Below are 13,909 nucleotides of genomic sequence, written 5' to 3' on the forward strand. Positions count from 1 at the left end.
TCGTTATTTTAGCTGTGTGCTTAGGATCATCGTCTTGTTAGAAGGTAAACCTTCGGCCCAGTCTGAGGTCCTGAGCATTCTGGAGAAGGTTTTCGTTCAGGATGTCCATGTACTTGGCTGCATTCATCTTTCGCTTGATTGCAACCAGTCGTTCTGTCCTTGCAGCTGAAAAACACCCCCACAGCATGATGCTGCCACCACCATGCTTCACTGTTGGGACTGTATTGGACAGGTGATCAGTGCCTGGTTTTCTCCACACATACCACTTAGAATTGAGACCAAAAAGTTCGATCTTGGTCTTGTCAGACCAGAGAATCTTATTTCTCACCATCGTGGAGTCCTTCAGGTGTTTTTTTTATTATTTTTTATCAAACTCCATGCTGGCTTTCATGTGTCTAGCACCGAGGAGAGGCTTCCGTCGGGCCACTCTATCATAAAGCCCCGATTGGTGGAGGGCTGCAGCGATGGATGACTTTCTACAACTTTCTCCCGTCTGCATCTCTGGAGCTCAGTCACAATGATCTTTGGGTTATTATTTACCTCTCTCACCTTTACTCACCCGATAGGTCAGTTTGGCTGGGAAGGGTTCTGGTCGTCCCAAACATATTTAATTTAAGAATTATGGAGGCCACTGTGCACTTAGGAACCTAAGCAGCAGGATTTTTCTTTTTTGTAACCTTGGCCAGATCTATGCCTTGCTACAAGTCTGTCTCTGTGCTCTTCAGGCAGTTCCTTTGACCTCATGATTCTTATTTGCTCTAACATGCATTGTGAGCTGTAAGGTCCTACATAGACAGATGTGTGGCTTTGCTAATCAAGTCCAACCAGTATAATCAAACACAGCTGGACTCAAATGAAAGCGTAGAACAGGGTTGTCCAAACTCGGTCCTGGAGAGCCAGTGTCCTGCAGATTTTAGCTCCAACTTGCCTCAACACACCAGCAAGAATGTTTCTAGAAATCCTACTAAGAGCTTGATTTACTAGCCCAGGTGTGTCTGATTGGAGTTGGAACTAAACTTCGCAGGACACTGGCCCTCCAGGACCGAGTTTGGGCACCTCTGGTATAGAGCCATCTCAAGGATGATCAGAAAAAATGGACATACTTAAGACCAGGTGATATTTCAGTTAAATAATTCTGCAAAAATGTCAACAATTCTGTGTTTTTCTGTTAGTACGGGGTGCTGTGTGTACATTTATGAGGAAAACTTAAATGATTTCAGCAAATGGCTGCAATATAAAAAAAAGTGAAAAATTTAAGGGGGTCTGAATACTTTCCGTACCCACTGTATATACATAATGACAAAAGCATATATTCAGTAACAGATAATATGACATAAGTAACGTGTCCACAAAATGTGATCTGTTAATATTCTCTTCTACTGTAGGCCAACCTGAACTCTGACAACACAAAGCTGATGTCAGCCATGCTGTGTGCAGCCCTCTACCCTAATGTAGTCCAGGTCAGTCTCACTCATTTCTCTGGTAAATGTATAAGATGTGACTGTTTCTTTAATAAAATGTGTGTTTAGGTGAGATCTCCCCAGGGGAAGTATAAGCTCACTAGCAAAGGAGCTATGAAGATGCAGCCCAAAGCAGAGGAACTGCGCTTCATGACTAAGAGCGATGGGGCCGTCCACATTCATCCCTCATCTGTCAACTTCTGTGTAACTATCTTACATTAATTATATTTGAGCTAAATTTAGCACCCAAAAATGTTTTGATTAATAACAAGAAATGTTTAGGGCAGGACTTGGATTATAATAAAAATCATTGTTAGGATTCAATAAAATTGAAAGCATAATGCTGTTACATCTGACATTTTTTCCTCTGTACATGTAGGTGCGCTACTATGACAGTCCGTACCTGGTGTACCATGAAAAAGTGAAGACCAGTCGAGTGTTTATCCGTGACTGTAGCATGGTCTGTGTGTATCCCATGGTGCTGTTCGGCGGGGGACAAGTGAATGTGGAACTGCAGCGTGGACAGTTCATCATCTCTCTGGATGATGGCTGGATCAAATTTGCTGCTGCGTCTCATGAGGTAAATAAATCATGAGTACACTAGGGACAGGGAAGCTGGTCAGAGTTGATGGGAACATGGATAGAGCCAACTACAGGGCGATCTCAGGGTGCTTTCACACCTGTAGATTAATTGTTTTGTTCCGAAACAGGGATTCAAAGTGTTACAATGTTGCTCTTTGTTCTTGGTGCCGTTCACTTTCACACTTCAAAGTTTCTAAATGGACAAAAATAGCTAAAACAAGTCACGTGCGAGTAAACTCTGCTCACATTGGTCAGAGTTTCACGGTTTATTTTGCAGAGTCCCGCTCAGCTGTCATGCGTCCATATTTTAATTTATGGTAATGAGCAATAAAACATTATAAGCGAAAAGCTGCGCTTTAATTTTGAATGGTGACACCCACAGACATCGTCACCAAGTTTAAATAAGAGGTAAGACTTTCTCATACATAGCCCTTGGCTACAATTATGCATTATAGGCTTTACATTATAGAGAGAAATAACAAATAAACCAAGACTGCTGTCGATCAATTTTCTTAACGGATAAACATCTCTCTTCATATAGCTGTATATTTCTATTACATATTCATAATCCAATGTGATATAGCCAGGTTCGGATTGTATTGCTTTCTCACTACAATCGATCTGCTCCAGAGTTCGTTTCAATTGACCCCTAGCTAAGCCACACCCAAAAACTGCCACCCACCAATCGTGGCTTAGCAACCGTAGCTATGCGCAGGGGCTTGGTCAAGCTTTCGAGCTAGGGAAACAGGCCAAAGTGTTGTGCATATAGATTGTGCAAATCTAATACTCGGTATCCTAAAACTTTGGACAGGGTGGTGGAATTTTTTTCCCTTTTCAAAACCAAAAACCCAAGTGGAGAAATGCCAGCTTGGATCAAGCTGTGTGAGGGGCGCTAAAGGAGCGGAGTTATGTTGGTGTTGATATTCCTGACACATTCAGTAATAGACGGCAATAACTCACACACCTCTTACCCTAAACACATCTAAACTGTTTTTTATACAAAAATACAAAGCAGGTTATGTTTCACAGCTGTCTTTTTCTTTTTTTCGCTCTATATTATGAGCACTGCTCCGTTTAAGCCTTCACCATAGTAATTTAGTCATACTAATAGCGAGTAGGTCATGATGAGTTATTGATCCGGAAAATACGAATCTGCGAATCTGTTGCTAACTTCACTGAACTTCATATTTCCATCTGTTTCAAGCTACGAATATTTGAAATTACAAATCAACTGAACAAAACAGAGATGTGATCACAAACTGAGCACTTGGAATCAATATTCTTCACCCGCAGCTGTTTTTCATTCATTTATAAAGAGCACACAAACATACTGACAGTAATACATAACTTACTGTACACTGTTACATGCTAATATTCGGCACAAATCCACCAATTTCCCCTTTCTGGCTGCTCTTTCTATGAATATGTAAAAGCTCTGTCCATGCGTGTTTCTTCGTGGGTTAGTAACGCTATATTTCATGGCACAACAATAGTCTATCTGGCGTTTTGACTGAAAATAGAGAAATCACGGTTAATTTAATTTTTTTGGTTCTTTTTAAATTTCGCCTCTCCTGCTGAGCATTAGCTAAGCTGTTGAATGGTCAGCGTATGAGGCGGCTAGGCTAAGCTAGCTTCAATTTGATTAAGTTGTCTTCTAATCGGTTGCCTAATATGTCATGAATATACCCCTGTAATGTATACTGCAGTCCTTTTTTGTCTGGCTTTCTCGGATATCTCACCTGTTCGCCAAAAATGACATATCCCTGGCAATGTCTGACACCAGCGGATAAGCATTGTAAAAACCGTGCCAGGCATGAAAGCTTGACAGGCGTAGCAACAGTAACTAAGGAGGGTGGGGCTTAGTGAAGGGTCAATTGAGCCCAGGCCACCTCATTCAGGTGATCTCAGACTGATTGTTTTGGCGTGGATCCGAGTGCGATTGCTGGATTCACATATCCCAAACGAACTGCACTAACTGGGAAGACGCGGCAGGTTCCGGAACAAAAGTCTAGGGGTGAAAGCCTTAGATCCTTAGATCCCTTAGATGAAAACCTGTTAAGCCAGGGATACACCAAGCCGACGTCAAAGAACTGGCAACAATAATAACAAACTGTATTGTCGCCTCATCTGGTCCCTTCTGGACCAAAAAGCTGCAAGTGAACACAACAAACAGATGACAGCCAACTGAAATGATTCTGGACCTGTGTGAGAGAATGCATCTTTCAATACACGCAGATGGCATTAGTCTGTATTGTCATTCCACGAAGGGAAACAGGAACTAGTGCTGCACACATACAACTAAACCAAGCAGCATTCACTAGGGGAGAGAAAAAAATTAATGCATCGTGATTCTTTCTCTAATGATTCTGGATCAATTCTCTAAAGTTTCCAACCATAGATCATGGTAGTGTGGGCCTGCTCGGGCACGAGATCTAAACAGAATCTAAGCAGAATTTTCATCATTTGGACAGATTAATAATTACAGTTGTGGTGCTTCTGATTTGTTGCGTGGCCAGCTTCAGGTCACTGCTCGAATTCCTTACACACCCGAAAGTGAAATCAAAGCCTTGAGTTGTCATTGCTGGGGTGCCACTCTGTGCAACTCACCTGGAGTCCCAGCGGTTTTAGAATCACTAAAGGAGGCGGATGGGATAGTATTTCATTACAGCACACTCCATTATGAGTGAAGACTCGTGGCTTGTGCTCTGCAAACATGGGTTGTGAATCAATGGGATTTAAGCCTACAATACTGTGTTGCAAAACATAAAGAAGCATTACTATGTTTTAAAGCTGGCTTGTTTTAGAAAATGAATATGATGAATATTTAAACCTAAGTTTGAAACTTAATACAGAGATTCTGATTATTAAACAAGCATAGAAAACTCTAGTTCTGGTTCAAATTTAAAGATGTAAATGTACAGCAGAGTTTAGAATCGGATTATGACCACCAAAATCAGAATCGGATTGGATGTTCCCATGCATTGATTCAATAGCTGAACCAGCCAATAAGAGCGCTCTCTTTTACCAATGGCTGACATCTGATTCTGCATGCTGAGTCCGATGAGAGTCCGATGAGAGACTGTGTGGAACACACTAAACAAACTAACCTGACAGACATGCACTGACTGCTCGATGCTGCCTAACGGCCGAACGTCAGCTTTGTGTATCCATGCATTTAATCTTAGAAGAAAAGCTGGTAGTGTCTGCAAAATGCTTGATATTAGGGCACCTTCCAGCATGAGAAAGTCCCTAAACATACAGCCAGAGCCAAAAATATTCACGTGTTAAAATGGCCCTGTCAAAGCCCAGACCTAAACCAAATAGGGTATATGCAGAAAGACTTTATTTTTTAGTAAATGTTCAAGGGATATGAATTCTTTTTCAAGGCACTGTTGTATAATAGTCTGCTAAGGTGGTGTAACAGTGGTTTGGTGGCTCTAAACATGAATATTCTGTAGACATAGATGCTGGAATGGTGGTCAGAAAAAAAAAATACAGTGTTTTAATACCAAACTGTTCATGTAGGTGGCTGAGCTGGTGAAAGAGCTGCGGTGGGAGCTGGATCAGCTTTTAGAAGAGAAGATCAAAAATCCCAGTATGGATCTGATCAGCTGTCCTAGAGGATCTCGCATCATACACACAATTGTGTCACTTATCTCAACACAGTAACGGTTTGTCAATCAAATACACATGGGATGTTCACCTGAATACCTTATAACACGAGTTGAAGTTTTGTTGACGTTCATTTTAGATTCATTCTCTTTGACGGACTAGTTTGTTGAATTTTGACATTGTGTGATTCCACACAAACAGTATCTGAATCAGAGTCCACGTTGGACTGCTTTCAATAAATATCTATATTAAAAAAAAGTAGTAACAGATTGCATGTAAATGAATCTTGAATGTATGGTGTGAGAGATACATGAACGTACTTGTTAAATATTATAAAAGACAATGGTGTTTTGAGTTCTTCTATGATGATGATGATGTGAGACTACTATGAAATCTGCCAAATAATGCATTATCAAATGTAGGCCTGTGCAATTAATCGAAAATCCGGTTTCGATTTTGGCTTCTAACGATTATGAAAAAACATTAATCGAGATAAATAATTTACCGCCCCCTTTCCAGTTGTACACATTTGTTGCTTGTCATAGCTCAGTTTGACGTGAAAATGACTAAAAGCATGTACTGTAATGTAACTTTTGCAGCACGGGATGCGCATCATTCATTGGTGTACATTCGAATCATTCATGTTTTTAAAAGCGTGAAAGAGATCGCATGCTGTTGTGTGTATGCGCTCAAGCTCAGAGACGAGCAGAGCACACACATCAAAAGTCATCTTAATGCGAGCGCTTTAATACATGCAAATTTGTGCCAACCCTCATTTGTGTAATAAACGAGTTGAGAATCTAAAGACATGTCAAAGTGAAACCATTAATCAGAACCGTACTTCTCTTAAAGTGACAGAGCACAATATTCCTGCTGCCGACTGTTTTTATCAATCAAACAACAAAAGGACAAAATCACTCACTGCTCTTAACTGAAGGACTTTTGTAGCTAAAGTTTGTTTCATATTTTTATTCTATTGTATTTATTTCCCTTTCCTTATTTACAGGGAGGAAAATAACTATATATTAAATTATGTATACTGTATATAAAATTATTAGCCCTCCTTAATTATTAGCGACCCTTTTCCCTCCAATTTCTGTTTAATGGAAAGATTTATTTTCAACCCATTTCTAAACACAACAGATTTAATAACTCATTTCTAATAACTGATTTCTTTTATCTTTGCCATGATGACAGTACATAATATTTTACTATATATTTTTCAAGATACCAGTATTCAGATTAAAGTGCGATTCAAAGGCTTAATTTGGCAAGTCATTGTATAACAGTAGTTTCCATCATATATATATATATATATATATATATATATATATAGCTTAAAGGGGTTAATAATATTGACCTTAAAATAGGTTTCAAAATATTTAAAACTGCTTTTATTCTACCCAAAATAAAACAAATAAGAGTTTCTCAAGAAGAAAAAATATTATAGTAAATACTGTGAAAAATTCCTTGCTCTGTTAAACATCATTTGGGAAATATTTAAAAAAAACAAAAATTCACAGGAGGGCTAAGTTTTGACTTCAACTGATAATCATTTTGAATAATCGTGATTATAGTAATAATAATTAATGAATAAATAAAAACAATAATAATGACCAAATAATGACCAAAATAATCATGATTATAATTTTTCCCATAATCGAGCAGCCCTAATCAATTGTAATGAACATGAAACACCAAGATTTGTGGAATTATTTAAAAATAAACCATTTTCCCCAGTTAACTTGAGTAACAAAACATTCATTTGATTCTATTACGTTGATGTAATTTATACAAATGTTATAGATGCATCTTTAAATGTATGCATTTTTGAGTAATTCTTTTAAGGAATTGACCCAAATACCTCAAAAGTACTATTACTATTTTGTAATCAAATTACAGGATTTTATTATTGCACTAAAATCAATACATCATTACTGAAATTCATGTTAGTGTAAAATATCTATGGTAGGAGGAACATATATGCCCTACTGAAACAAGAATATTATGGGCAGTTGTAGAAATACAACATTAAGTAGCAGTACACAATGGCCATGTAATGTTATGAGTGTTGCTGAATTAACTTTATCCAATTATAATTCACATCTTTCTGCAATTTCACACCACAGAGAATGTGAAGCGTGTTGTATGCGAGTATGTCTCTCCTGGCCTCAGCAGAGCATCTGGAAAATGGGGCTGAGGAAAGAGAGAGAACTATTAATTCCTTTGTTTTAAATGGACTAAAGCAAAATTATTACATGCAGATAAACATGTACACAAATATGGTCTGTATACAATATATAGTGTACTATACGGAACTGTTCAAAAGAGTGGAATGATGTTTGTTTAAAGGAATCGTTTTCCCAAAACTAAAAATTATTTACTCGCACTATCCTTCACTTGTCACAAACCTATTTGAGTCTCTTTTGATTATATTAGAAGTTACTTTGAATAATCTTGTAAAGCTGTCTGATTGACCTTCATAGTATTCATTTTTTCCTATTATGGGTGCCAATGGTTGCTGGTTTTTAACATTATTTGAAATATCTTTTGCATTCAATAATAAAAAATCTGAAGCAGTTGAAGGTGTATAAATTAGTGAGTACATTTTTTGGGTCAATTACCTCTTTAAATATGATGCCACATTTTTACAGTATGAACAAAAAAAGCTGCTATACTGTGAAATAATTTCAAGGCCATTTTTTTATCCATTTTAATATTTTGAAACATGATTCCTATTCCAGACTTCAGTGCCACACAATTCCTGTGAAATCACCATAGAATGCTGATTTGGTGCTCAAAAAATATGTATTATCTTTGTTGAAAACTAAATGTTTTGTTGTACACTGTAAACAATTATTGCTTTTTAGTTGAATCAAAGGAACTTTTAAAGTCATCTCAACTTGCATCAGTCAAACCGACTACAAATATTAATTTTAGGTAACTAAATAAAAAAATTTTGAAACATGATCAACTCAATATTATTTAAAGTAACAAAAACATTTGTTTTCGTGACATTTTGTCATATATTTAGTGTAACTAATCATTTCTTTCAGGATAATTTAATGCATCTTTTCTTTTTTTACATTATAAATGTTGTACGGTTGATGCATCATTACTAAATTAAAGTATTAAATATAAAACCTTATTAACGTCACACTTTACATACATCCAGTGATACCCACTTTTAATTAGATTACCTGGTTAACAGCATCAGGCCAATTTTGGGTCTCTAACAGAAGGCACTGTGCTTGGAGTAAGCAGCTCCACCTTTGCCTTTCACCCGACCCATCCAGAAAGTTGGAGGTGTAGAACTGAACCCCAGGCTGCGTAGTGCTCACCTCCAGAACACGACCAGTTCCAGGATGCACCACTCTTCAGAGACCAACATGTGCAGTAAGAAACATACCAGCAGATTTACAAAACATGTGACTGCAGTCCCTTAAAAGTGTGCATTGAGTGGAAAGTTATGTGGGTGACAAAGTTATGTGCTGGGCACTTTCTTAAATTTCAACAACAGCTGATAGCTACATCTAAAATGGATAACATAATGGTGCAAATACAATTAGCTGACTAACACAAACAACAATAGTAAGTTGACGCACTAAATTCAGGAGCTCAGACCACTCTGGCCAAACACCAGATAAGAAAAAAAATTTCTAAAGATGAAGCAAGGCCTCAGGGTATTGAATTTTTCGTTTTTTGGTGAATTAAACTTTTAAGGGCTATGAAGAGTAATCACATGACAAATTAAATTTGCTCTTACCGTGCACATTTTCGCTCCAGTTGAGGTTCACCGGGTAAATACAAACAGAAGTTGTGATCAAAGCCTGGACCAGACAGTTCTTTCAGTCTAGACCCAAGGATGACAGTTTCCTTAGGTCAAACGGGGTCTTCTTCCACAGGTTTAACCTCTCCTGTACATAATAATGCTAAATTGCATTTGACAGTTTCTGACATGGAGTGATTAAAGAGTATAAATAAAACAAAGTGATGTAAATACCTGTGGGTATCACTGTATCATCAACAGGGGAGGTAGGACTCGCTGAGATGGTCACCTCATGGTCATAAATATCAGGGGTTCCCTGCAGAGAGTTTAATGAAAGCATTTGATGACAGAAATCACATGTTGTTTCATTTAAGGTGTGTTAAAAAAAACCTTGAAGAACTGACTGTTCAATTATTTTCATATTTAACCATTCATGAATTAGAAAAATCTTTGATATTTACATATACATTTCGCAGGTGAAAGGCACTGGAGATTTCATAGCTCAAATGTAACTCATTTGAAATGATTAGGTTTTGCTGCACCTCCACAACCATCTCTCCCACACACATAAACTATATGTTTAACAATGTGGCTAAGTGACTGAATAGTAATGCATATGTTGGTTTTTATACATGATGCAGTTGCAAAGAAATGTATTAAAAGATTTGCCAGCGGCAAGAGAATTGTCCTTGTATGAAAACATTGTGGTTTATAAAATTTATTTTAATCTGATTCTGAGCTCTAAACGTATATTTAAACATATTTTAAAATTTTTGTGTTAAACTTGGTTAGCTTGATTAAACGGCACTATACAGACAACACACACAAACAAACATGATGTAATTACTTAAACTCAGGGCCCGGATTGGCTAATTGGGAGGACCGGGAGAATTCCCAGTGGGCCGGTCCGTTATTGGTCGCGAGGGCTGGAGTCCCTAGCTGCTTGCACTCTCAACATTCACCACTTTTTCCATTTATTTATTTATTTGACCATAGTCTCACTCTTTTAATCATTATTTGCCGCATCTCCGCTCTTTTTATTATTTTCTCGCAGCCCCCGTGAGCAAAATGCAGCCTCCAGGTTAATGATGATGTAACTATCATTCAACCCCCAAAACAGCGGCACCTTGGTGTATATAAGAATTCGAATAATATTAATGAATATTACACCTGCTTAATGCAAATCAGATGATTCACTACATTAATAAATCTGACATAATTTAATCAGAAATCTAAAAAGGGGACAAAAAGATTAAGCCATCAATAGAAAGTAATACTGTGGTTGAAAGAGTCTTGCAGATGACTTTTGCAATACTTTTTCTTCCACACGCACTGACAACAGTGCCATTGTGGTCCAGTGGTCAGCACGTTACGTTACACTGCCGCCGGCCGGAGTTCGCACCTCGCCTGAGTAATTTATTTTTTGTTGTTTTCTTCACTTTTAGTGTTAAGACATGTATCACTGTTTGGGTTACTTATGTAGGTGTTTGTGTGACCACCGTTACAAAGGACTGATATCTATAAAGAATTTTGCACCAGAATATATATTCAGATATTGCAGGAAAGGACATTGTGATGTTTTAAAGAATAATGTTGGAGATTTAGCTACCCTTTAATGTTCTCATATTTATGAAAAACATTTGAAGTTCTAAAGCAGCTGTGTCCTTGAAAAAGTCGTGATAGTGTCATTAGAAACTGAATTGGTAATGACCTTATTTTAATTTAGTCAGTCGTGAACTGAGGTGAGCTGGTCTAAGGCTTAAAACTCCAAGGCTGAAAAGAAGTCCCACCCGGCCCTGCTTAAGCTTATGATAAATTCAAGTGTCTACTTTTGCTAACTTGTCTATGATTAAAGTAAAATTTAAGACAACCACTGTCTCTTGAGTTATGTAATCATTTATTTTATTATTTTATGTATTTATTTGTTTCATTAAATAGTTATTTTGTGACTTTCTGACCTGAATAGTTATTAAACTAAGCAGTGCAGATGGATTTTAAATGTGTCAGTCTAAAAATAATTATATAGATAATTATAAACAGAGTTATAACTCATTATGAGCATGGGATTTAAAGACGTGTTATCGGAAAGTTTTTAAAACCTTTCACTCTACCTGTCCAGCCAGGTTGAAGTAAGAATGGTTGGTGAGGTTGATTGGTGTGGTGTGGTCAGTCTTGCATGGTCACAGCACGCTCAGTGTGCTCTTCTCTAGTGTGTAGGTGACAGAACCTTCAGGTTTCCAGGATAGCCTTCATCACCATCTGGACTACTGTGACTCAGTTTCACTCCATTATTCACGGCCTCTGTGCTCCACACAGCCTACAACACACACATTCTCTTAATCTGCAAGAATATGCGTAAATTATGTTGGACCAAAGATGGGTTTTCAGTCAGGAGTGATACAATCTTTTGTTTGTTTACCTTGTCAAAACCCTTCAGTCCTCCATGGAGAGCATTGGGTCCATTGTTTATAGCTAGTTTAATATTCTTTCTCATTGATCACAAAATGGCCCTTGGCAATGCGGTTTGCAACCCGGCCTACAACAGCTCCAAAGTAGCGAGGATTGGAGAAATAACCTAGCTTGGGGAAAAAAAGGAAATTAATAATTATTTTTATTCAATAAAGTTAGAACTGGAAATACATCAGCCAGGAAAATCATCTCTTTAGTTGATCACAGCAGTGATGTGTTTGACTTACAGCCCTCGTTGTCCACAAAAAATATCCAAAGGCCCAAATTAACTTTGACATTTCCATTATTTTAAAGAACTACATTTCTTTAGGTTTCCCGATTTTTAACCAATTAATTTACCTGACCTTTCTTGATTGAATTGTTTACTTAGTGAGGAATATTACAAATATTTTAACTTTCAATTTCTACTCAATCATTTCAGATCTTGGCTTTCATTACAAGAATTTCCTAATTTATATGTTATTTGAACATTTAACAATCACATTTTAAAGACAAATTTAATTGTTTTATCTTGATTTTCAGACGTTTCAATAATTGTGAAGCTTGCTTTTCCTTTAAATTGCTTTAGGTGATTCTGAGTACCAACTGGATGTTTGCTATGATACCAGTAGTTAGCATCCCACACCCTGGTTTAAAACAAACAAAAATAAAAAAACAAACACAAAACAAAACAAAACACTGGATTAGAGAAATCTTAGTTTCCCTTCTGATTGTTTCAAAGTCTCCAATCTAAGATTTTAATAAAGTGTTCAGGTAATTCAGTCAATTTGTTGGCCTTTTTAAGAATTTATCATTTGCTAAATTTTTTTTTATATACTTTTATAAATAATTGTTGATGGTGACTGACTACACATCAAACCATACCAGAGTAACTTGGAGATTTTTTTTCAATTAACATTATGATTACAATATTTGTAAAATATCTTTGGATAGCCACATAGTATAATTGAAGTAACTTAAATAAGACGTTTTTTAGATCGTGTATTTATATATATATATATATATATATATATTATATATATATATATATATATATATATATATATATATATATTATTGTACATATATTAATATTTTATTGTACATATATTAATATTTTATTACTTACAAGTTCTCGTCAAAAAACAAATATAAAATTGTTCTCCAATTAATCGAATTAATGTGTTTAGAGAACTAGCTGAGATATTAATTAGAGAAAACATTACTTATTTACTTTTATTTTCCTGTGAAGACATGTGACCGGAAACAGTAGAGAAACTAACTAGTCAAATAATCATTACAACTGTCTCTATCAGCACATCAGTCGAAAACACCTGCCATTCACAGTACCCAAAGGCTTCCTGACTTTTATTTCCATGCACTGAACTGCAGAACTTCCTTCTACATCATCGAATCCCAACACTATATCCGCACTTTGACCGCTGCGATCTGCTGTTTTGATGGACTTTATTCACGCAGCCCAGAGAAATGATCTCCACCACTGATACTCGCTGACCGCAGGATCCATCTCTCCACTGGACCCAGAGCAGTGCCGAACTTCTCTTTACGCACTTCGGTCATTATAAACCAAGCTGTTGGCTCTAAACAGGTGTTACAGGACAACTGTTGCAAGAGAAGTTACAGCACTGCTGACTACACTAAACAGAGTTAATAAACTACAAAGTACCGCCCACTCTTTCAAAATCTCTTCTGCCACAGAGGAAGGTTCGTTGTGTCGTACTGCCACCGTCTGGATTGGGAGAGCATTGCGCGTGTATAAATAGCCATGGTATTTTGTGTCGCTTAACTAAAACCCTAAACTTTAATGTGCAATAACTTAAAATCATAAAAAATATGCACATGGCTAAAAACAAACATTAGAAAACAGCTCTACACACGACACACTTAAAACTAATGCGATGCAGTTACAATTACTTAGGTTTCTGATAAGTTCTATTCTAAATTTACAACACTAGTATTCAAAAACAACAAACCAAATCCCAAATGTCTAGACAAATATTTACATATATATGTCACA

At 36.9% G+C, this 13,909-nt stretch overlaps 1 protein-coding gene and 1 pseudogene across 1 annotated transcript in view; one reads left to right on the top strand and one right to left on the bottom strand.

Annotated features, from left to right (window-relative positions):
• The window catches only part of LOC130239444 (putative ATP-dependent RNA helicase DHX57), a 43,297-nt gene extending 37,382 nt beyond the window's left edge, over window positions 1–5,915 (top strand). The window contains 4 exon segments of the mRNA XM_056470650.1: window positions 1,386–1,460; window positions 1,530–1,664; window positions 1,840–2,040; window positions 5,568–5,915. Coding sequence (XP_056326625.1) covers window positions 1,386–1,460; window positions 1,530–1,664; window positions 1,840–2,040; window positions 5,568–5,711 — 555 coding nt within the window. The 3' untranslated portion in view covers window positions 5,712–5,915.
• A 1,375-nt stretch (window positions 5,916–7,290) lies between these two features.
• On the bottom strand, window positions 7,291–13,560 carry LOC130239683 (galactose mutarotase-like; annotated as a pseudogene).
• Between the last annotated feature and the right edge of the window lie 349 nt (window positions 13,561–13,909).

This window comes from Danio aesculapii, chromosome 13 (assembly GCF_903798145.1).
Source record: "Danio aesculapii chromosome 13, fDanAes4.1, whole genome shotgun sequence".
In the NCBI taxonomy this organism is placed as follows: domain Eukaryota; kingdom Metazoa; phylum Chordata; class Actinopteri; order Cypriniformes; family Danionidae; genus Danio; species Danio aesculapii.